Here is a 25,997-nt window from a genome sequence, read left to right on the forward strand (position 1 = left end):
ACAAAAAGAATAAAATACCTAGGAATAAACCTACTTAAGGAGGTAAAAGACCTGTACTCAGAAAATTATAAGACACTGGTGAAAGAAATCAAAGATGACACAAATAGTTGAAGAGATATATCATGTTCTTGGATTGGAAGAATCAATATTGTGAAAATGACCATACTACCCAAAGCAATCTACAGATTCAGTGCAATCCCTATCAAATTACCAATGGCATTTTTTACAGAACTAGAACAAAAAAATCTTAAAATTTGTATGGAGACACAAAAGACCCTGAATAGCCAAAGCAATCTTGAGGGAAAAAAAGGGAGCTGGCGGAATCAGGCTCCCTGACTTCAGACTATACTACAAAGCTACAGTAATCAAGACAATATGGTATTGGCTCAAAAATAGAAATATACATCAATGGAACAGGATAGAAAACCCAGAGATAAACCCACACACCTATGGTCACCTAATCTATGACAAAGGAGGCAAGGATATACAATGGAGAAAAGGCAGTCTCTTTAATAAGTGGTGCTGCGAAAACTGGACAACTACATGTAAAAGACTGAAATTAGAACACTCCCTAATACCATACACAAAAATAAACTTAAAGTGGATTAAAGACCTAAATGTAAGACTGAACACTATAAAACTCTCAGAAGAAAACACAGGAAGAATGCTCTTTGACATAAATCACAGCAAGACCTTTTTTGACGCATTTCCTAGAGTAATGGAAATGAAAACAAACAAAAAAAAACCAAACAAACAAATGGGACCTAATGAAACTTAAAAGCTTTTGCACAGCAAAGGAAACTACATATATATATATATAATATATATATATATATAATATATATATATATATATATATATATATATAAAAACCAGGAATCCCATGCCTGGGCGTATAGCCAGACAAAACTCTAATTCAAAAAGATACATGCACCCCAATGTTCATAGCAGCACTATTTACAATAGCCAAGACATGGAAACAATCTAAATGTCCATTGACAGATGAATGGAGAAAGAAGATGTGACACGTATACATACAATGGAATATTACTCAGCTGTAAGAAAGAATGAAATAATGCCATTTGCAGCAATGTGGATGGACCTAGAGATTGTCATACTGAGTGAAGTAAGTCAGAAAGAGAAAGACAAATACCATATGATATCACTTATATGTGCTATCTAAAATATGACACAAATGAACTTATCTATGAAACAGAAACAGAATCATAGACATAGAGAGCAGACTTGTGGTTGCCAAAGGAGGGGGGTTTGGGAAGGCGTGGAGTGGGAGGTTGAAGTCAGCAGAACTATATTCAATATCCTATGATAAACCATAATGGAAAGTAACATTAAAGAAAAGAATGTGTGTGTGTGTGTGTGTGTGTGTGTGTGTGTGTATAACTGAATCACTTTGTTGTACAGCAGAAATTAACACAACATTGTAAATCGACTATATTTCAATTTTAAAAAGTCATATTTAAAAAACTGTAAAAAGCACTGTCAGAGAATTCAGTCAGTTCTGAGTCAGCAGCTTCAGAATGGAAAAATCAATACTCACGTTTGCACCAATGCCTTCACCACCTTCAGGGACTTTGGGAAATGCGTCATAGAGAGATGATACATAAGTTATTACTGATTTTTCATCAGGTGAGGAGACATCAACATCTAAAAGCAGCAACATGAATTATTTCAAAATGCTGATCAATCACTTTGTATCAGACTTTCCAGCCCGTGGACATCTGGTCAAAATAATCACTCACCTTCAGGATCCAGAAGTCTTATAACACCGATTTTTTCTGCTACATAGAAAGCGTGCTCTAAATTTGCAAGGTTGCTTTGAACAGCAACAGTATTCATGTCTATCAGGTCCGGCCTAGGAAAAAAGGCACCATATTAATGGTGTTTTTCACTTGCCAATTCAACATGAAATTTACATGTGTACCTATTGACATAACAACTCCTGCAAATATTATTACGAAGCCTGTGTTGAAATACAGAGTTTTTCATCCAGTCTTTACCAGTCTGTGAACTAAAAACGCCCCCTGCCATATCAGTAAACGAAGGATGTTGCAGCCTTGAAGCCATCACATTACAGCCACCCCGACCTTGAGTCCTAAGGGAACTCAGGAAGGAAACAGGATGCCCGCCATCAAACCATTAGACATTGCAGTCACCCCTGATGATGCACCCTGAGAAGACTCAGAATGAGAAAAGCAGGATACTGGCCCCAGACTGCTGAGGTGCATATCAAAGGAATGATTTCAGTAAGCCCAGACTCTTGCATCTTCCCATAGAAAAGCGCTAAATTCCTTAACTTGAGAGGTCTGCTTTTCTTTAATTAACAGTAATCATTTGATATTCCAACTCCCTGGTCTTTGTTGCTCCCCACTTGCTGGCTCCCCACTTGCCTCTTCAGAGCAGTCCCTCAGAGCTATCTGAGATGCTGCGTCCCGGGATTAAGTCCTCAGTTTTGTCCACCAAATAAAACACAACTCTCAACTTTTAGGTTGTACATTTTTCAGTCGACACTCGCTTCTCTCAGAAACTTTTGTGTGCCAAAAGCAAATGTAGGAAAATATAACAATTTTAATGTATAAACTTTCAGCAAAGTCTACAAATTCCTCATGATCAGAATATATTGGGTTGGCCAAAAAGTTCCTTCACGTTTTAAGTAAAAGTAAAAGACACATTTTTTCATTTTCAGCAAGGACTTTATTGAACAACGTATTCACCGTTTTGTTCCACTACCTTCTGACATTTTTCAGGCAACTTCATAATTCCATCTTCCCAAAACTTTTTATCTTTTTGAGCAAAGAACTGTTCCAGGTGCCTTTTACAGTCTTCCAGGGAAATGACATTTTTTCCATTTAAGAGAATTTTGTAAAGACTGAAATAAATGGAAATCCAAAGATGCAATATCTGGGGAATACGGTGGATGAATCAGAACTTCCCAGCCAAGCTGTAACAATTTTTGCCAGGTCACCAAAGAAACATTCAGTCCTGTGTTATCCTAATGGAAGATTATGCATTTTCTGTTGACCAATTCTGGACACTTTTTGTCGAGTGCTGCTGTCAGTTGGGAGCAGCACTTGTTGGAATTAATCGTTTGGTTTGTCCGGAAGGAGCTCATAATAAAGGACTCCCTTCCAATCCCACCATATACACAACATCACCTTCTTTGCATGAAGACCAGCCTTTGGTGGGGTTGGTGGTGGTTCATTTCTCTTCCGTTCCATATCATTGTACAGTATCCACTTTTCATCACCCATCACAATTTGTTTTAAAAACGGAACATTTTCATTTTGTTTAAGTACAGAATCGCATGCGGAAATACAGTCAAGAAAGTTTTTTTCACTTAACTTATGTGGAACCCAAACATCCAAGCTATTAACATAACCAAGCTGGTGCGAATAATTTTCAATGCTTGATTTGGATATTTTGAGTATGTTGGCTATCTACCGCGTGGTATAAGGTTGATTGTTCTCAATTAATGTCTCGATTTGATCACTATCAACTTCAACTGGTCTACCCGACCGTGGAGCACTGTCCAGTGAGAAATCTCCAGCATGAAACTTCACAAACCACTTTTGACACATTCGATCAGTCACAGCACCTTCTCCATACACTACACAAATCTTTTGTTGCGTTTCAGTTGCGTTTTTACCTTTCTTGAAATAATAAAGCATAATATGCCAAAAATGTTGCTTTTTTTCTTCCATCTTCAATATTAAAATGGCTACACAAAAATTCACCAATTTTGACAAGTTTCTTTTTAAATGCACGCTGATATGATAGCTGTCACAATACAAGCTAACAAAATTGCTTCGAATGAAGTTAAAGACAACTAAACGCTATTAGAGGCATCTTAATGCAAAAAAGCAACAAACCTTTTGGCCTACTCAATATATGAATATGTGTCGCATTCAATCTGTTTAAACCCCACTACCTCAAAAGCATCCATCTAATCCAACTTCTTCTCATCCTGGGAGCAGAGATCAAGCCCCACCTCCTCTGTGGTGCCTTCACTCATCTTTCCAGCCCTCATTTCTTTCCCTTCTGTTCCCTGAACTCTTTATAGTCTTGGGCCTGTGTCAGTTAATTTGGCACCTGGAATAATCACATACTTCTTTGTACTCTAAATTCACTGTTCAATGTGCAGGCACATCTTGTTTCTCCTGACTGGTCAACTCTAAGACTGCAAGAACCATGTGGTTTTAATGAACCTCTGTATTTTATCCTTCTGCTGAGATAAAGAGTGGCGTATACATTGTAGACACTTAATAAATATCTACCAATAAATTGGTAAGTAGGTTGGTTAGTAAATTGAACCATAAATGAAAGACTAAAATAAGCATTAGCTTATATCTTCACGAGCACACATTACACACATACACACCCCAGATTTCACCTCTAATTTGTGAGACTTCCATGATGCTCTAAACCACAGGGATAATTGAGGCTGGCTCTATCTACACATAAAACAAGAAAAGACTTCCTGAATACTCCTTGAATACAAAGTGACAAAACACAGTAGCTGGAAACTTAACTCAAGGCTAGAAGCCAGTCAAGAAACTTTCCTCTCAAAACCAAAGCATTAAAAAAATGCAGAAACAAATGTGAAAACAGTAAAGTCTTCAAAAAGAGTGGCACCCACCTCTAAAATCTCTAAGAACCTGTTTCTCAACATCTAAGGAAAGGCTCTCTTTCCAACCTCCAAGGGCAATCTGCTTTTCTCAAAATAACCCTTTGAGGGTCTGCAGAAAGAGTGGGAGGGCTCAGAGATAGTATGGGAGGATGAAACACAATTATTCTGAATACTATGAGAAGACTGTTTACATGAGGAAAATATATCATTTATCTTAGGGAGGGAAACAGAAATCTGTACTCTTATTTTTATCTGATGAGAAAGCAGACCTCCAAAGAAATCTACTCACAGTTTTATAGCCCTTTGAAGTGTTCATAACCTTGATTTTTTTTTTTTTTTTTTTTTTGTGGCGTTGGGTCTTCATTGCTGCACGTGGGCTTTCTCTAGTTGTGGCGAGCTGGGGCTACTCTTCATTGTGGTGCGTGGGCTTCTCACTGCAGTGATTTCTCTTGTTGCAGAGCATGGGCTCTAGGCACACAGGCTTCAGTAGTTGTGGTGCATGGGCTCAGCAGTTGCGGCTCGCGGGCTCTGGAGCACAGGCTCAGTAATTGTGGCGCATGGGCTTAGTTGCTCCGCGGCATGTGGGATCTTTCAGAACCAGGGATTGAACCTGTGTCCCCTGCATTGGCAGGCAGATTCTTAACCACCACACCACCAGGGAAGTCGAGAAGTGTTCATAACCTTGAAATGTAACTACCTACCTACCTATTTCCCAGGAATTATTTGGAAATTCTTTAATTCTTTTCACATTACCACCAATATGATCACTGAAAAGGGAACCCACATTGATTACACGAACTATGAATCTACTGACAACAACATAGGTAAATGACATACCTAAAAATAACATTTTTTATTCACACAGAAGTATTTTGAAGAATCTTCCAACTTCAAGATTACTAAACAGGTGTGGATGATAGTCTAGACAAAAACAGACCTCTGAAGTTCAAAAAATTGTTTTGCGTTCACAAAGTTCTGACATTTTAAAGAAATAAAAAACCAACGTTTCTGAGTTTGCCAAATCTCCCGACAAGAAAGGGCACGTTACCATGCAAAGCCTGCCATTAGCAAAGAAAGTAAACACTGAGTAATCCCCGAGAATGAATAAAGTCATTGAAGAATTTAGTTCTCCACTGAGAGAACAAAACATAAAACCTCCTTCAGAATGACATAGTTGTTTCAGCACAAAAGCAGCTGTGTAATGCATCAATCTGGGGTAAGTCACCTCTTTTTACATGATATTTAACCCTTTAATGGCATAAAAGCTGCAATGGTTTTCCTCCACTGAAAGACTGCAGTAGACAAATCTTAATGAAGGAAAATGCTTTTTTAAAACTACTGCAAAAAAGTAGCAGCCTCCAAGTTGTCATAATTCTACCCTCCCCTGGGGTCCCGTTTCAGTCTCCCATCCTGCTTTTCCTCAGTTGTCTGGAGCTTCCAGAAGTCACATGTGCTGTGACCTACCTTTCTTTCTCCTTCATCACCTCACTGGGATCATATAACCCTTAAAAACTTCAACTATTTTCCACCTACAGAAGATTTTTATTTTCATTCTAAAGGTTCCATTTCACTGTAACATCTCCCTTTTGGGGCACTTTCACAGGAAATTTTATTCCCATCTGAGGTTTGACTAAGCAAAGGCTGTGAGCAGTGAAGTTCCTGTATTAGTTTAGATAGTTGAGTGTTAACTAGTGTAATTTCCCTGTTCACTGAAGACCACTGAAAATCGTATAATGTAATCCTCTGCCACTAAAATAATATATACTAGTCTTTTTATGGAAAAAAAGCCATTGTGACTCTTACTTGTATTATTATTCTATGATACTGTAATCTTTTCTCAATGACTCGATCATCATGGATAGCAGTTTTTAAAACATATTTATATCCCATCTTTTTCCCATTAAATGAGTAAAAACAACTTACAAAGAAATAAAAACAAGAGATGGTCACATACATTTTAAATTAGAAATATAAAACCAAGATAAGGCCATAAGATGAAGTTGAAAGAAAGGCCAAAAATTGCAAACCACTTCTACGCATGCTTAGTGTCTTTGATTTATTCCCAAAAATACAGGACAAAAAGGTATCAAATGAAACAGTAACTGTCATAATGCAAAATAATTTTGGATAAAAGTAATGCTTATCTTGCATACAACACCCATTTTAAAAGTGCATTCTCCCTGGACAAAATAAGATATATATACACCCACAAGCATATATACATATATATGTATGGTATTTATGTATATAGAGGCATTTGGAGAGAGAGAGAGGTGTGTGTGTGTGTGTGTGTGTGTGTGTGTGTGTGTGTATAAAATATAAAGATATCATCACCCACACTGATAGCCAAACTAATGGAACATTAAAATTCTATAAGAGATTTTTTGGTATAGACACCCCAAGTAACTTTGCAGTCCTCAAACACTTTACTAACATATTAGCTCACATAAGTATTAGATATGATTCTGAGAGAAAATCTGACTTAGTGTCACAAATGGCTGAAGATTAGGCTTCCATATTTTATCACGTCCAACACCAATGAGCCCAACTACAAGGAGCATGAAGCAAAGTCAAAATACCTGGAAAGAAAGTCCTTAGAAATTGCCATCGGAACATACCAGAGAGGGCACTGATAAAAGTTAGCTAAGAAAAGAATACAGTAGTGCAGACACAAGATTACCAAATCCTGAACCAAAAATGTGACAACTGCTGAAAGGACATATATAAGAAATATCAATAGTCAAAGTCCAAATCAGGATTTGTTTCCAAAGTATGGAAAAAAAGATTTAAATTCATAGAGTTTGTTACAACTTAAATATCCATTGACAGATGAATGCATAAAGAAGATGTGATATATATATATATAGATATACACACACACACACACACACACACACAATGTAATATTACTCAGCCATAAAAAAATGAAATAATGCCATTTGCAGCAACATGGATGCAACTAGAGATTATCACACTAAGTGAAGTAAGTCAGAAATAGACAAATACCGTATGATATCACTTACATGTGGAATCTAAAATAGGACACAAATTTACCTATCTACAAAACAGAAACAGACTCATAGACACAGAGAACAGACTGGCGGTTGCCAAGGGGGTGGGGGGTGGGAGAGTGTAGGAGTGGGAGCTTGCCATTAGCAGAGGCAATAGAGCAGAAATTAACACAACATTGTAAATCAACTACACTTCACTTTAAAAAAAAGGAAGGGCTTCCCTGGTGGCGCAGTGGTTGAGAATCCGCCTGCCGATGCAGGGGACACGGGTTGGTGCCCTGGTCTGGGAAGATCCCACATGCCGTGGAGCGGCTGGGCCCATGAGCCATGGCTACTGAGCCTGCGCGTCCGGAGCCTGTGCTCCGCAACGGGAGAGGCCACAACAGTGAGAGGCCCGTGTGCCGCAAAAAAAAAAAAAAAAAGGAAAAAGAAAAAAAACATGCACCCCTATGTTCATAGCAGCACTATTTACAGTAGCCAAGATATGGAAACAACCTAAATGTCCATGATAGATGAATGGATAAAGATATGGTACATATAAAAAGAAATTTCATAGAGTTTGTTGGGTTGTATTGGCTCTCAGTTGGCACTCAGCAGTCATTTATGGAGTGAGTATAGACTTAAGTCTTGGCTACCCAGGATCTGTACCCTCAACCTCTGTTTGAGAAATTTCCCTTTTACAAACATGAGGGAGAGAAGCAGAGTCCATTAATACAAAACAAAAACATCAGGTTTTTCTTATCTCTCCTTTGCTCAGAAAATGTCCACTGCACACTTCACCCCAACGAGATGACACGACCTGGTCAACTCAAATTCTCCTGCAAGACTTGGTTCCACCACCGTCTCCTCCAGGAAATGCTCTTCTCTGTTTCCAGTGCTCTGTGCTACCTTTATTTCTGTAGTTACCACAGTTTGTTACAACTATGCATTTGTCCATCTCTCACAGTGGACTGTAGGCTTCCTGAAGGCAGAACCCATGTTTTATCCACATCTCTATCCTCAATATCCAGCCTAATGCCCAGCACATGAATACTTGAAGAATGAATGGATAATAAAGGAACAGATGAGCTTTGGGGACTGAAAAGTACCACTAATTCAAATTTCTGGAGATAGTCTCCATTTTAGGTTTGATCCTTTTCTTTTCACTAATTTCTACAGACAAAGCCACTATCTAAGGCTTCCAATCAGGATTTGAAATCCTCATCAAAATCCATAGGGAATAGGATCCGATATCACAGCTCCTCCATCACCCAAACAAATACACATGGTTTTGAGGTTTCCCAAGGGCTTTTCTCTACTGAAAACAATCTGGAAAATAGGCGTGGGGTGAAAACAACATGCAAGGGATCAATTATAACATTTTCAAAAGCACTAATTACTGCTCCTGGGCTCTGAATCCTCCCTTCTCATGTTCTCATGTGCACTCAGCTTCAGCTTTTGGCCATGTTCCCAGCTGAGATGTCTTATAAAATAATAACAGTCACAAAACAACAACAGGGATTCATATGTATTGATACCTACTATGTGGCAGGCAGTGCACTACAGGCTTTAAAGGCACTGTTTCACTTTATCTTCTTGACAACCCTGAGCAGCAGGGTGTGTTATTGTCCTGAATTTACAGACGGAAAAACTGAAGCTTAAGGACATTACATAACTTGGACAAGGGCAGAATCTGACAAGGAGCAGTCAGTATTTGAACACAGCTCTGTCTCCATGCAAAGCCCGAGCCAAAATGCTGCACTCTGCTGGCATTATACACTGAGAACTCATCAAACAGTCGTGTCCAGTATGAAGCTGAAAAATCAGGATAAAGAAAATACAGATGAATTCATGCTTCTGCTACTGGGGAAAATGATAATGATGGTAATTCCCAGAAAGAAACACCACAAAGTGTATGTGCGCACACTGGCATACTCAGAAAAATAAACTGTAAGCATTAAGATGTAGTTCCAGCTTGTTAACAAAACAAGTATTCATCGAATATACGAACGCTTCCTGTACTTGGAATGGTTTGATCCAGACTGCGGAAGGCCTGGTCATCTCTATTTTAACAAGGTTCTCCCCTTCCTCCAGGTGAATCTTATCAGGGAAGTTGGGAACTAAACCATCTTAGAATTCCCCTAGTCTCTAATCTTTCCTTTCAAAATTATTAACATTTTGTACTGGAAAAAAAATCCTCAATAATATCAGATATAACAAGACAAACAGGACAATCACAAACATGCCTTATACCCTCAACCAGGAGACAGCAAACCTTTTCATTCTTTTCCAGTGTTGATTTTTACTGTTTAAATCTAGAGGCAAAGAACACACTTAGGCCTGGAGTGGCGGAGGGGGGTGTTTCATGCTGGTCTAACTCTGGAAGACACTATAAAATGATGACTTCGGGAAAAGATACCATTTGGTAACATATTTTTTAACTTTTAATTTTTATTTTTTTATTGAAGTATAGTTGATTTGCAATGTTGTATTAATTTCTGCTGTGCAGCAAAGTAACTCAGTTATACATATATATTCTTTTATATATATATATATATTTCCATTTCCATTACAGAATATAATAGGATATTGAATACAGTTCCCTGTGCTATACAGTAGGACCTTTTTGTTTATCCATCCTATATATAAAAGCTTACATCTGCTAACCCCAACCTCTCACCCCATCCCTCCCCCCAACCCCCTTCGCCTTGGCAACCACCAGTCTGTTCTCTATGTCCATGATTCATAACAGATTGTTTTAAAAATAAAATCAAAACCACTGAAATAAACCTTGTGGTTTGAGATATCTGATCATCTGAAAGGACACTGAGCCACAATTTCCTTTCTTAGCTGGAAAAAAAATAGAAAGTAGAATGGTGGTTTCCAGGGTCTAGGGGGAGGGGGAGGGGGAGTTCCTATTTAATGAGCACAGAGTTTCAGTTTTGCAAGATGAAAACAGTTCTGGAGACGGATGGTGGTGATGGTTGTACAATATTGTGAATGTATTTAATACCAGTGAACTGTATACTTAAAAATAGTTAAGATGGCCAATTTTACTTTTACGTTACGTACCATGGTCCCTCAGTATCCACGGTGGATCAGTTCCAGGACCCACAAGGACACCCAAGTCCACGGATGCTCAAGTCCTTTACAAGCCCCCTTGTATAGGCAGTTCGGCATAAGTGGATACAACCAGCCCCAGATCGTGTAGTATTTCTGATCCCTGGTTGGTTGAATCTGCAGATCCCATTACCTATGGATACTGAGGGTTGACTATATATTTTACCACAGTTTTTTAAAGTTTCCAAAAATTATTAAAGACAAATTTTTACATATTTGAGAGAAAAAGTCTATACTGAGGTGGAAAAAGTCAAAGGGCTGTGATTTAGTCCTAACTTGCTTTGACTTTGAACACACATCCAGACACCTGTGTCACACTTCCCGTCTACAAAAAATGTGTATGGGGTGGAGGGAGGGCATTGGGGGCTGCTGCACCATATGGTTTGAAAAACCCCACTGATTTGCCCAAAGTCTCAAGAGAAGATCCATATGAAAGTACTTGGGGAACTAAGTATACAGAGCAATGTACAGAAGTTATTAAGAAGTTATCTATGGGCACACAAACAATGTAACACAATGTAATCAGAGAAGCAGAATGTGGTGCTTTGGTATGCTAATTATAAATAATCCTTCCCAGGCAACAAACTAGGTGTTCATCCATTCACTCAATATTTAATAAGCATCTACTATGTGCCTGGCAGTAAGGCATTAAGAATACAGGACTCTGATTTCATTTCTCTAATAATTAGCAATTTTGAACATGTCTTCATGTGCCTACTGGCCATCTGTATGTCTTCTTTGGAGAAATATCTATTTAGGTCTTCTGCACATTTTTCGACGCAAACTAGTATATACAGGATGGATAAACAACAAGGTCCTATTGTATAGCACAGGGAACTATATTCAATATCCTGTGATAAACCAAAATGGAAAAGAATATATATATATGTATAACTGAATCACTTTGCTGTACAGCAGAAATTAACAAAACATTATAAATAACCATACTTCAACAAAATTAAAAAAAAATTTTAAAGAATATTGGACTCTGTGTATGGAGAGCTCAGAGCTCTGAAGGGAGCTGGGGGGAAACCAGGAGAAAACCTGGTGGAAGAGTACCAGACAGGAGGCAAAAGCACACACGTGCACTGTGTTAGAGGGAGCGTGCGTACAAGGGGACCAGTGCTCTGGCCACAAGCCAGCAAGCAGCAGGGGGACGCAGGGAGAGACGAGGCTGGATGAATGGCAGGATCCAAAATGATGCAGAATCTCATGAACTTCTTAAGGGATTTTGAACGTTTTCCCAAGAACGATGGAAAACTATTAAAATGCATTAAGGAGGATTAAGAGATTAAGTTTTCAGCTCTGACGTCAGACAGAGAAGAAATGTAAAAGGGTGAAAGTACTCCCAGAGAATCCAGGGAGAGGTCAGGGTGACTTGCAAAAGAACGTGGCAGCAGTGGGGAGAAGTGGACAGGCTGGGAGACAGAAGGTCAAATGCATAGAGCCAGGGGTGTAGGTACGGACGAGAGTCAACACCGAAGAGAAAGGCAGACAGGCAACCTTGAAGAATTCCCATGTCCACCAGCCTGTGAGACAGTCTGAGTGTGGAAAGGGTCCTGAGCAGGAATGGTCCAGGAAACGGAGGAAAACCAGGGCAGGGTGGGGCCAGAAAAGAAAAAGAGCATTTCATGAAGAAAAGATACCTGCAGTCAGTAGGGTCAAATACTGACAAATAAGATGAGGCCTGGAAAATGTGTCCTGGATACCCCCATTTATCCTGAAATCACTCATGACCCTAGAAGAAGTGGTTTAGGTGGATTTGGGGGCCAGAAGCCAGATTCAAGTGGGTTGAAGAATAAGTATGGGGTGAAGAAATGAAAACAGAGGGTGCGGACAATTCTTTTGAGAAGTCTTCCCCTTTAAGGAAAGAAATGGTCTATGGCAGTAGATGGAAAAAAGCATGGGGTTGAGAGAGGTTTTTTTTAATTGTTTTATTAATGAAGAGGCTTCAGTGGGCTTAAAATCCAGTGAGAAAGATCTGTTCAGAGAGAAAAGTTTACTAGAAGGAGAAAGAAGGTTTCTGAGGCAACAGTTGGGATGGGGTCCAGAGCAGGGGAGGAGGGGACAGCCCTGGACAGGTGGAGGGAGGACGCCCATCAAACCAGGGAAAAGATGGCGAGATGGATGTAGAGGAAGGTAGGTTTGTACCTTTGGGAGCCAAAAGAAAGACTTTCTACCTTCTGGCCTCAAAATCCTCTGAAAGCAGGAGTGAGGAAGGACAGAGGGTGTGAGGGAGAGAAGGGGTGAATTAACATGTATAGAAGAGATGGCTGGGCAGAACCATGAGATTGGGAATACACCCTGAAGTTGGACTTTCTCCACTGTGCTTCATTTGCTGGGTACAGGCACAGAGCAAGCAGAGAGCTGGGCTCAGACAGGTCAGGCTTTGCTGGGAAACTGGTGTGTACTCAGCAGTACGGAAGGAGCTGAAAGGGATGCAGGGAGGGAGGGGGGAAGGGGGAAGGGGGAGGGAAGGAAGGAAGGAAGGAAGGAAGGGGAGGGGGGGAAGGGGGAAGGGGAGGGAAGAAAGGAAGGAAGGAAGGAAGGAGGGAGGGAGGGAGGGAGGAAAGGAGGGAGGGAGGGGGAAGGGGGAAGGGGGGAGGGAAGGAAGGGGGGAAGGAAGGAGGGAAGGGGGAGGGAGGGAGGGAAGGAAGGAAGGAAGGGGAGAGGGAGGGAAGGAGGGAGAAACCCACTCCATTCACCTAGACATCAGTCTTAGCCCAACCTCTGTGCTCAGCACACAGCACACCAACTCACACACAGATGCACGAAGCCACCCGTGTCACTTCCATCCGCTCTCAGATACATCACACAACACAAACATGCATTAACGATGCCTCACTTAGTCTATGATGGCAGGACAGTCACCGTAACAAATTCCTGAAGATGACTGTTTGGACTAAATCGTGTTCAGGCTTAGCATATTCTTACTGTTCTTATTGGTGGGAAAAAGCATCTCACCTCGGCCCCTTCCCCTCAAGAGGGAAAAAAAAAAGACCTATAATATGGTCCTTCCCCTCCCCCAGCAAATAACTACAAATGTGCAGGAGACCCACCCACAGTTGTGTAACTGGGTGTAGACAGTCCTTTATGCTCATATTTGGGTACATAGTGTTGAAGAAACAAAGCCAAGAGCTCCAAGGTAGCAACAAGCTATAAAAGTAACTTTCCCTTTTCTCAAAAGGAGATGTATGAATTTACTTCCAATATTCTTCTTTTTTTTTCCTACAAAGTGACTCTCTCCTACCAACAAGGCAGAAAGCAAAGAATGAGAAACACTATAAAGAACAGAAACATGTATATGTGTAACTGAATCACTTTGCTGTACACCTGAAACTAACACAACATTGTTAATCAACTATGCTCCAGTCCAGTATAAAAAAGAAATTAAAAAAAAAAGAAAAGAAACACTATAATTCACAGCAAGCTTTGTTAGGACTTCAAGATTAGAATCTAACGTGAGACATTAGAAGATACCTAATAAATTATAACTCTCACTTCTTCACAAAGAACAATTAACCCCATAACAGCCTCACAGACTTTACTAAACATAGAGAATAGTATTGATTTTGACAGAGTAACTCCTTCAGTTCCTATATTTAAGTGACCTTATGAGAGTAAATTGTAAGTAAATCTAGGGGCTAGATACCACCCTCCCCCACAAAAAAAAAGGGGTGTGTGTGTGGGATGAATCAACTTATTTACTCTGGGAGAAAATAGTAAACTACTTCTTTCAGAGAATAACATGAGAATATGAATCTATCAATGAGCCAAAATAAAAGAGGTGCTGCAACAAAACAGAGGGACCTATCAGGAAACAAGAGATGGAGAGCACACAGCCACTGGTCCTGCACTGCAGGAGAAATCTCAGGGTAGGAGAAGGTCAGAGAATGCTGAGGGGAAGCTGATGAAGGAAGAATGCATCAGGTTCGCAGTAAGGGGAGGCTTTAATCAAAGCCCATCTTCTCCCGAGCCTCCTAGCCACAGCCCTGTTATTAGTGGGTCAGCAGCAGCCTGGAGGGAGGGAAGGAAACTGACATTTATTACATGCTTCCTAAATCTGGTGTGACAGGCACGTTCTCATCTGTTATCTCAAGACACCGGCCTCCTTCCCCGCTAGTATTCTAAATACACAGAAAAAATACACAGAAGAATACTAAAAAAGGTCACCGGATATGAACACTAACTCACATGCCTCTCGTGGATACAGATGCATTACCAGCCATGCATGTGAGCTCCCTATGGATTTTAAAATGTGATAATGTTTACAAGTCACCCACGTATGCCCTCAGAGTTCAAGTGTTTTAAGTTTATTTGGTAAGGTAAACAAGCAATTTGATTTTGCCTCACAAACTGAAATGTTTGTGACTTTTTAAAAAATGAACAACCATCAAGACTCTGTCTGTGTCTAGCCCATGGCCATACAAACCTTACCTGTGTACACACACACACACACACACCCTCGTACCTCTGGGTTCTGCAGCCTGAGGGCAGACCAGGTTCTGAGAGAGAAAGAATCCCTAGTCAACACTAATCCAACTTCCTATGGGAACATTTCAAACCCTAAAGGGCCTCCTCCCAGTATTAAACCAGTCCAATCCAGTATAGCTTGTAAGGTGTGACTGAATCCAGGTAAGAGGCTGAATCACAGCCTCCAGGTCCTATTAAAGAAGATGACTCTGACCACGGCCTTACAGCCTAACCTTCCCAATTACAGCGTCTTTAAAGAATTAATAGAATGCTATGGGATGGTCCCATTAAATTCTAAATCCAAATGAACACAATGAACAAAAATCATTGCTACCCAACTGCACACTCAGAGAAGTGAAAAATTCCTGGCTGCCTAATTAGAAAATATTTAAATGGCATGCTTCTAAAACACAACCTGTTCCAAAAATGTTGTCTTACTTGGGTAATAGATTTAAAACATGCTTGTGAAAAGAATGCCAGGGGCTTGAAAAGGAGAGTTAAATAAATGAATGCGATAAATTAAGAACAAGAAGAGGACAAGCAGAAACTAGTGAGCTGAAATAATTTCTCTACAAAACACCCTCAGCATTTCAGTCCTGACATACTTATTAGTATCTTGACGTGTGGCCACCTGAGGCTCGCCTGGCCCCACTGCACAGTCTGTGCTCTTTGTTCTGGCCCGTGGGTGCCCATTCTTGCCTCTGCCTGTCGGACAGAAATGTTTTCACGCTGAGTGATGCTGGGCGCTGCTGAGTTGGAACTTGGCATTCATCAGTGTTCCAGGGCAGGGACTGATAAAGTCAGACAAGTTGGGGGCTGAATTCAAGCTGGAAATCAGAGCTTTATTTCTCAGAAAGGAAAAAGTCCATTTTCCTGTGTGTATGAGCATACTTGAGAGCACAGAAGTCTCAGTTGAACCCTCTACTGTTAACACCTGCCTCTAAAGAACGTGTGCTACTGTCAGGAATTTCACTGCTCTGTGTGTGTCTTAACTCCTGGTGACTTACCAATCTGGTGTCTAGAGGATACTCCTAGAATCCCCTGGCTATTGGTTCTCAGTTAATTCTACTTCATCCTCTCTCGCTTTTAAGCTCCTTACTCATCAAATGCTCTTGTGACATGCTTGTCATCTAAGTCCATCAAATCCAAGTCTGCTTTGTCATTCTTTCAAATGAAAAGTAAGGTAAGATATCTTACCAGTTGTGATTTTTGGTGAAAAGGTTTTAATATGCTTTAAAGAAAATTTAAACTATATAGACAAAACAAGCAGAAACTAGTATAGATATATGGTAACCCTTTGCATGGAAAACTGAATATAACAAATAAACGTGCCTAGAAGGAATTAGGAACAGAATTTCCTAAGACAGAAGTAATATAAAAACAATGTATTTATCAGTGACCTATTTAAATAGAACCCACAGAACCATTCCTTGTAATCTTTTCTACTAAATCATATTACTTTATCATCCTTACTATTGAAACCGAGCAGGACCCTGTGGGGCTCCTGGGCAAGGAAGCTTTTCTGTCCCGCGTCTCTTGTCTGTAGGGAACAGATTACAGCCTCCATGATCTTCCCTGAGTCCCAAAGGGCAGATTCGAACAGCTGCCAATCAGGGAAGGGAGGGGGATGCAGAGACAAGAGAGGGCCAGCCCTGGGGCAGCGTCCTGGTTCCTCCTCAAGGGATACAGGTATCAATATCTTTGAGCTCTTTACAGAACTAAAACCCCCAATAAATGGAAGGTGTCAGCATTCTTCATTCCAGAGAAGACCCCCTGAGGCCAGATTAAAGGAACCAGAGAAGCTAATCAAGATTAGGAGATCACCTGCGACCAGATTAAAGGAGTGCAGGCCCTGCACACACCCTAATCTTATCAGCAACCCCACCCTTGTACCACTGCTATAAAACTCCTCACCAAATCCTCCTGGGATGGGACACGCAGTTTTGAGGGGCACAAGTCCGCTGTGGCCCCCTTTACCTGGCAGAGCAATAAAGCTATTCTTTCCTACTCTACCTGGCAGAGCAATAAAGCTATTCTTTCCTACCCTACCCAAAACCCTGTCTCTGAGATTCAGTTTGGCACCAGCGCACAGAGGCTGAGTTTTCAGCATCACTATCCATTGCACAATCCAGGCTATCCACCCTCTGTAGGATAACACGACACACTAAAACTACAGAATAGTCCATTTGTGATTTTCCTCTTACTGGTACTAAGTATTTTAATGTTCTCTTATTATCTACAACTTTCCTCACTACATTACAGTTGTTGGTGATGCTATTTTCAGAGATGGCTGATTCTAAGTTAAACAATTAATGCTGTCCTCATTAATTTCTTACAAGGGACCAAGATCTTAGCTGGCAGTTATATATGATACTGCTCATTTGGTCATCTTGTAAGCAGATAGGGTAGGGGGGTCCCCGGAGAAAGAGAACCAGGCACGGCTTTCTTTATGTAAGAGGAGCCATTTTTGGTCTAAGCCATTTTGTGATATAAGACTGGCCACAGTGCTTGCCCTTGAACAGATCTCAGTAATTAATGATCTTAATGGAACAAAAGAAAGCAGAAACATTGCCTGTTATCAGGCAAGAGAAGTAACAATAGCAAAGATAATATATCAGTTGTAAAGATTCCCAGTTCTGTTTCAATGGTGCAGATGAGCCTGAAATGCTCAACCACCAGATAAACTAGAACCTAAGGGATAATGATGGTGACCTTTTCTGACCCTTGTGACTTCAATCAACTAAAGCTTGGGCTCTGTCCACCACCCAAGCCCCTTCATGAATATGCATGTACTGCTAGCTTAAAACTTCCCCAATTTTGCTGTTTGTGGAGACACTGCTTCTGGAAAGATCTCCAGTGTTCTCCTTACTTGCTGCAAGTAAAATAAATCCTTCCCGATCTTTGGTTTGGTTGTGTCTTTTGGCTGGACACCCACCAAAAGGCAAACCCAGTTTTCAGGTAACAATTTCTTAAATCCATCAAGAATTTTCACATGTCTTTGCTGAATATCATTAGTTTTCAAGGATGCACTACCACAGCTTCTCTGGCCAAAAGTTCCATTTCTTGATATGCAGTCTGCCTACAGGAAATTACCTAAGTATTTACATGGAAGTATACGAGGACTTGAGAACCCAGAGCAATCACCTCCATTATTTAAAAGTGTATGTGATATGGAGCATGTGAGTTACCTTCTGAGCGTCAGTTTAATAATTTAACAATTTGATAACAAATTGATAACAATGGAAATAGTGCCATCTATTTCACAGGACTGTGATAATTTTAAAAGCTACCATATATTAAAAACAGGCAGGACAGGAATTAATACCTGGTCAACATTCTGCATCTATTTCCTGGGTACCTGCTATGTGACAGTTACTTTCTTTTTACCTCCATGGAACATTCTTAGTGTGTAACATCTATAAATCAGTCTTATGAAAATTTCTCTTCATTTTTATTTCATATAGTAGTTCTTTCGAAAAAAAGAATTTTAGAAAATTAAGCTTCTATGGAACTTTTAGAATAAAAGTTAGTAAATTGTTAGTAAAGTGCTGTTTACTGGGGTTAACAAACACGCTCTCCACTTTCAAAAGTCATAATGTATAAGGGGACACTAATAGAAATATGCTAGACAATCACGTGCTTGACTCACAACTGTTGACAGTATTCACATCAATACAGAATCTGAAGGATGCTATTACCTTCCCATTTCAGATCTTAATTCTAAATCTTAGAAGATACTAAATGCAGTTGGCCCTCTGTATCTACGGTTTCTGCATCCTCAAATTCAACTAACCATGGATCAAAAATATTTGAAAAAAAATTCCAGAAAGTTCCAAAAAGCAAAACTTGAATTTGCCGTGTGCTGGCAACTATGTACACAGCATTTCCATTGTATTAGGTATTAGAAGTAACCTAGAGATGATTTAAAGTATATGGAGGATGTGTGAGGTTATATGCAAACACTTCACCATGCTACGTAGGGGACTTGAGCATCCACAGATTTTGTTATCTGCGGGGGTCCTAAAGCCAACCCCCCCGGCAGATACCAGGGGACAATTGTACACAAAAACCTTACTAAATCAGTTATTACAAATAATACTGGTTTACTCTTAAATGATAAACACTATTTTCCTTCTCATCTCCAGAGAAATCTCTCGCATTCTATCTACTGCAGGTGACCTTGTCACATCGGAGTACCATAACCCTCTTTCCATCCACTGCCTCAATCACGAGGTTGTTTCCTGTGAAGCCCTCCTTCCCTCTTAAGGGCCTTCTCAACAAAGTATCCTATATGGTTAGACTTGGCATCTGAGTAGAAACCAAACCCATGTGCCACCTCAGATGATTTTTATTACAGAAGTCAAGTAAAATTCATATAAATAATAAAACTTTTTATCTGAAAAAATCCAAAAAGCCCAATGAAGTGGGTATATTTCCAGAGCGAATCCAAATAAATACATTACAAAATTTAAGAGAATAATTATCAAGTAAAAACAATTGCTAAGTAAAACACTACTCTCTAAATGTGATTAGTACTGCCCAATAGCCAAAAATCCGCTAACAGTGATTTCATAATTGTTCATAACTTTGTCTCCTTTGTTCCTAGAGTAAATCAAGGCTCTCACCAAAGAAAACCATGTGGAGCTCAATGCCACCTGCTTAATTCTTACACATACTAGGGAAAAAAAGTACTCATTTGTTTTTTAAGTAAAGAGAAAGGCCCAAGAACTTACAAAAAATACAGTTCTACAGATGAAAGATTTCTTCTAGTAAAAGAAACCACAGTAATTCTAGGCATAGGGTAACTGAACAAAACTTCAGCAACAAAGATATCTTCGAAGTATTTAAACCTGATATTCAGTATTTTTACCATGAACTCCAACAAGGGAAAACAAAGCACACTAGGAAATCCAAGTTCAAAGTTAAAGCTAAACATACTACTATATACAAAATAGACAGTACACAGAACTCTACACAATATTTCATAATAACCTATAAGGGAAAAGAATCTGAAAAAGAATAGATACATATGCAGCTGAATCACTTTTCTGTACACCTAAAACTAACACGTTGTTAATCAACTATACTTCCATTAAAAAAAAAAAGTTAAAGCTAAGCAATGTTCTAAAATGATCACTCTGTCAAAATAAAAGTTCAAAACAAATCACTTCCACAAGATCCAAATCTTCTCCTAAAGCAACGTGAGTTCTGTAACATTAAACAGGAAATTTTAGGATCTGTGACACAGCAGTGACTTATTTAAGTATAAAAACGCACAGCAGGTATATACCAATTGGTACTCATAATCCTTCCTAAGTATTGAAGAGACAATGCCTGGAGATCAGTTGTTTTTAAAAGTCAATTATTTTAGAAGAATAGCTGGCTTCTAAATGTTTTGCTTCTAAGCTAAAAAACTTCAGAGAGCAGAGCACACCCTCAAAATGCATCGTGACACACATCCTTTGGTGTAACAATCCAAATACTGTCATTCAAAGGCTAAGAAGACCTTTCCACCCCAGGTACAGAACAGGCGAGACTTGACGGCCTGTGTTCTAAGTCACATGGGACACAGTGTGATCATCACACTGTCTGTGACGATGAAGCCCTCTTGGCACCGTGTCCCTCAAGGAGAGCTGGCACTTTACTCTGGGCAAGCACAGGATTTTCTTTTTAACTCAGCAATCTACACCTACCTCTACTGAAATGTTGTCCTGTAAAGGAAGCAGACTATGACAGCGCTTAAAGGGGACTCTTGGGTGTGGACCCATGGGAGACTCAGTTCAGTTCTATAGATGTCAAAGTCTCCAAAATAAAAAAGAGTGGGGAGAAAGGGGAGAGAAAGGAAAGGAAGAAAGAGAAAGGGAGAGATGGGGTTCCAGGCAAACAGACTGGGTGAGAATCTAGCTCTGCAAGCTGTTAGCAGTGTGACCCTGGCTAACCTGAAGTTCCCCATCTATAAAAGTGGGTGACAGCAGCTCCTGCTTTATGGGACTCTGGGAGATGAGTGAGATAACATAAGGAAAGCATTTAACAGAATGCCTCACATGCAGAAAGTTATCAAAATATGACCTATTCCGCCTATTGTTTTTATTGCAATCCAATAAGTTTGTCAGTTCAGTGAGTTACTCTATTTGGGAAGATATTCAGTTCTTCAACGACATGACATAATCCTTGCAAAACTAAGAAAAATAACGGAGATCAAAACATCATTTTCAGTAAAGAATTTCCAGGAATTTCATTTTTTGTAAGGCAATAGGAGTGTGGACTCAACAGGCAAGTACCTGGGTTTGAATCCCAAGCCTGACACTCGATGGTTTTGTGACCTGAAGCAAGTATTTACTCTGGTCTCAGTTTCTGTCTGTAACTCAGGGAGGACAAGATTCCCTTAGGGATGCTGTGTGGCCTGAGTGAATGAACATATGTAAACTGCTTAGGACAGCACCTGGCACTTAGTAGGTGCTACATCAGTGTTAACTCAGATCTTGGGGTTAACAATTCTCACCGGGAAACTGATTACCATCCCGAAGTTGGCCATCGTTAAACCCAGCTGCTTACTAGAGTAACTAGATGAGGACGCTATGATATGGAAACTTGTGAGGCTTAGTCTGAACCTTGACCTCACTAATCATCAGTTCTCTACATACACAATCTTGGTCCTCCACCTACAGATTCTACGTATCAGAGCTTACTCTCCACTAAGTCACTGACAAAATCCAAAGACACACCATAGCTCTGTGTATCTGAGTGACGATCTCTGGGTAGAGGAAATGTGATTGTTTTTTCACTTGTCTGTATTTCTAATGTTCTGCCATACACATTAAGTGCTTGTCTAATAATAAAAGGTTATTTTAAAATTTGGAAATGAAAGAAACACTTCTCAGATTTGTCAAAGGGGGAGAAAACCCAACAAATTCCATACCTGTATTTATGAATGATGGCATTAAATAGTTTTCCATCTCTCCAGCAGGTGGTGAAATTTTCACACTGAATCCCCACATAACCCTCTGTGGCCTGCTGTGTCCACAGTAACAATCTCTCTTTTGCAGACATGTCTTCTGACTCACCAGTAACATGGATATCAGATATCTAAATGGAACAGAAAACATTAAACCATTAGGAAGGAAGGAAACTAACACAGATTAAGAACCTACTATGTGCCAAGCACTTTACAAGTGCTGTTTCACTTAATCCTCCTAACTCTCACTTGTAAGAGGAGTATATTTTCCCCATTTTACATATAGGGAAACTGAGTTTCAAAGAGGTTAACAGATGGAAAAGTCAGATTTAACCCAAGCATCTCATTTATTTTTCATTCCAAAATGTCCCAGTGTTGAAAATTCTCCATTCCACTTTACTAATTAGATCTGTTCAAACAACTTAAGCACATGTTTTTCCAAGTTCAAATGGATCAAAGCAGAACCTACAAATTAATCTACGTTACTGCCTGCAGAGAACTTGATCCAACAGGTATTCTGTGTAAAGAACAGAAAAGGAAAACAGCACCCTCTCCAATTAACCACATTACATAACAATTTGGCTTGAGGTCTCTCTAATTTTCTCATGAATCCTCATTCAGCTTACTCAATGGGAAACTTTTATCAAATAATTTTCCCTATACTTTGTTTTCATTAATTTTTTAAAGTCTCTTCCATTAAACGATAATAAAACAGGTCCCCAGTTCACACGATTTACATCTGCAAGTTGCCCTTTGATAAGGGTCCTACTTAACCTGCTGATGATGACATTAAGGCACCAAGTGACCTCGGCAGGGGTCACACAGTGATTTCCAAACTGGGAGTAACACCGGCAAACTGTTCCCTCAGCCAGTGCAGGAGCAAAGCCAGGGGATCAAGAGGACAGGCGGCCATCCAGGGTCAGATGGGAAGCAAAATGGAGGGGGGGGCAAGTCATCCTGCACCAGGAAGAAAATCCCTGAAGTCATGACACTGGCCCCAGTCCTGGCCGCTAGTCCCATAGCTTTGAACATGTCATTTTACATCTGTGAGTCAACATTCTCATCTATGAGGAGGAAGGAGGCAGAAGCAGATAATGTTCAAGACTCTTTTCAGTCTAAACTCTGAGAGGCTAAGACACTGTAAAAACAACACAGAAGGCAAAGGTCCAAACAGGCAGTCAGGCAACTGAAAGTAGAAAACCCAGACCAAAGATAGCCCTTAGTCTAGAAAGGTGAATGGATAAAGAAGATGTGGCACATATATACACACACACACACACACGCACACACACGCACGCACGCGTGCACACACAGTGGAATATTACTCAGCTGTAAAAAAAGAATGAAATAATGCCATTTGCAGCAATATGGATGGACCTAGAGATTATCATACTAAGCGAATTAAGTCAGACAGAGAAAGACAAATACCATAATGATATCACTTATATGTGGAGTCTAAAATATGGCACAAATGAAGTTATCTACAAAACAGAAACAGACTCAAAGACACAGAGGACAGACTTGTGGTTACCAAGGGGAGGGGCGGTGGGGGAGGGATGGACTGGGAGTTTGGAATTAGCAGATGCAAACTATTACACATAGAATGGAAAAACAACAAGGTCCTACTGTATATAGCACAGGGAACTATATTCAATATCCTGTGATAAACCATAATAAAAAATATGAAAAATAATATATATGTATAATAACTGAGTCACTTTGATCTACAGCAGAAATTAACATGACATTGTCAATCAACTATACTTCAATAACATTTAAAAAAAAATTAAAACAAAGAAAGCCTTTTACACTGGCCATTGCTTGGTGCAAACAGAAAGCCCTTTATTCCTACCGCTGCTCCAGGAGCCAGAGGACTAGAGGCCAACCCAGGGACGTGGGGAAGGAACACGTGGCAGTTAAGCCCACCCTAGGCCTACCAGCTCTGCCAGCACCCCGTGGAAGGGATATAGGCCCACACGCCTCTCTCCATCCGGTACTGGGTGAGACAGCCGTTCCAGGGAGCTCACACCCAGACACAGCTGGAGCAAGGCTCCCCACACAGGGCCAGTATTTGAAAGTGCAGGTGTACCTCAATTTAGTCATCTTTCCTAGGAATCTGTGCTCATCTCCACAGCACAGGAAAGAACTGTGTGCATGAACATGTTATATAGGATATATGGGAAGGATTTCTTTTTGTTTGTTTTTGTTTTCATTTTATTGAAGTATAGTTGATTTACAAGGCTGTGTTAGTTTCAGGTGTACAGCAAAGTGATTCAGTTACATATTTATATATTCTTTTCCAGATTCTTTTCCCTTATAGATTATTATAAGATAGTGAGTACAGTTCCCTGTGCTATAAGGTAGGTCCTTGTTGGTTATCTCTTTTATATATAGTAGTGTATATCTATTAATCCCGAATTCCTAATTTATCCTTCCCCCCGCCTCTCCCCTTTGGTAATTTTTTTTTTAAAACATGGGGGAAAAAAAAGAGCAGAAACATCGCCCAACTTCCAACTGACATTCTGCCCTAAAATCATGCTGGCGAGCCTTTCCAGCACATCCCAGGAGTTCAAATCCCATCTCTACCACCTACATGTTCAAGTTACTTATCTGCTTTAAGATCGTTCTCTCACTTGTAAAACAAGGATGATAACAGTCATTACACTGTGTTGTGTAAATTCAACAACACGGACACAGAGTAATGTCTGGCACACAGTAAGTACACTTTCAATTTGTTGGCTATTTTATTGCTATGGTTATTCTTTTTTTTTGACAAAGGGAGAAGCAAATACTTGGCTTTATTATTCTCCCAATTCTCTTAGGAAAAGAGTAAAAGATAAAAGTTTTCAAATTTGTTGCCTCAGACCAACTGAAATCTCTGAAAACAAGGTTCAGAGAAACGAATCTAGGAAACTGTAAATGAAAAGTTGAACCTCTATGCAAAATTTCACAAGAGCCTTTACAGATTATAAAATCAGCTTCTTTTGGACTTGTGGTTGCCAAGGGGGAGGAGAGTGGGGGAAGGATGGACTGGGAGTTTTGGATTAGCAGATGCAAATTAGAATATATATGATGGATATAAGCAACAAGGTCCTACTGTATAATAAATAGCACAGGGAACTATATCCAATATCCTATGATAAACCATAATGGAAAAGTATATAAAAATGTATATATGTATAACTGAGTCACTTTGCTGTACAGCAGAAATGAACACAACATTGTTAATCAACTATACTTCAATAAAATTAAAAAATATATATATATATAAAAAATCAGCTGCTTCTGGGAACCCTAAGAACACAGGAGCTACGTGGGTGATATTTATAGCTATATGAAGAAAGGGGCGATAGCTGGGCAGAGGCAGGGACTGGTTTCTGCCGGGTCAAGAACGTTCCACGCCAGTCCAGTCACAAAGGTAACTACCTATTAACAAGGGCTGCCAAAACATTTCAACCACAGGGTTAAGTTTAATAGTTGCAGCTCTGCCCAGCACATCCAGGGAAAGATATTAAGAAGAAGAGTTTAGAGGTCTGAATATGGCTAAACATCAACCAGGAGAAAATAATATATTTTATTAAATAAGTTCCCGAAAGTTCCCAAATCATATTTCAGCACGTTATTCTCACACACACTGTATCAGACCATTACACATGCATACACTGATTCAAAAGCTATAGTTTTAAAGGGTATTTCAAATATGTTCTGAACCAAACTTTAACATATCGAAGACCACTATCACGTTTAGTCTTTCAGCTTCTCCTGGGATTTCCAATTAACTGAGTAGTAACCCCACAGGGAAATCAAGGCATTT

The 25,997-nt window shown here is 39.8% G+C and overlaps 1 protein-coding gene across 17 annotated transcripts in view; it reads right to left on the minus strand.

Annotated features, from left to right (window-relative positions):
- Positions 1–25,997, minus strand: part of DST (dystonin) — a 496,974-nt gene that overhangs the window by 188,456 nt on the left and 282,521 nt on the right. For all 17 annotated transcript variants that reach the window (XM_079934485.1, XM_079934486.1, XM_079934474.1 and 14 more), the window contains 3 exons: positions 22,148–22,314; positions 1,761–1,873; positions 1,559–1,665 (listed from right to left, as the gene is read on the minus strand). In XM_079934485.1, coding sequence (XP_079790611.1) covers positions 1,559–1,665; positions 1,761–1,873; positions 22,148–22,314 — 387 coding nt within the window. The remainder of the gene's footprint in view (positions 1–1,558; positions 1,666–1,760; positions 1,874–22,147; positions 22,315–25,997) is intronic.

The sequence above is a fragment of the Stenella coeruleoalba genome (genome assembly GCF_951394435.1).
Source record: "Stenella coeruleoalba genome assembly, chromosome: 10".
Taxonomy (NCBI): Eukaryota; Metazoa; Chordata; class Mammalia; order Artiodactyla; family Delphinidae; genus Stenella; species Stenella coeruleoalba.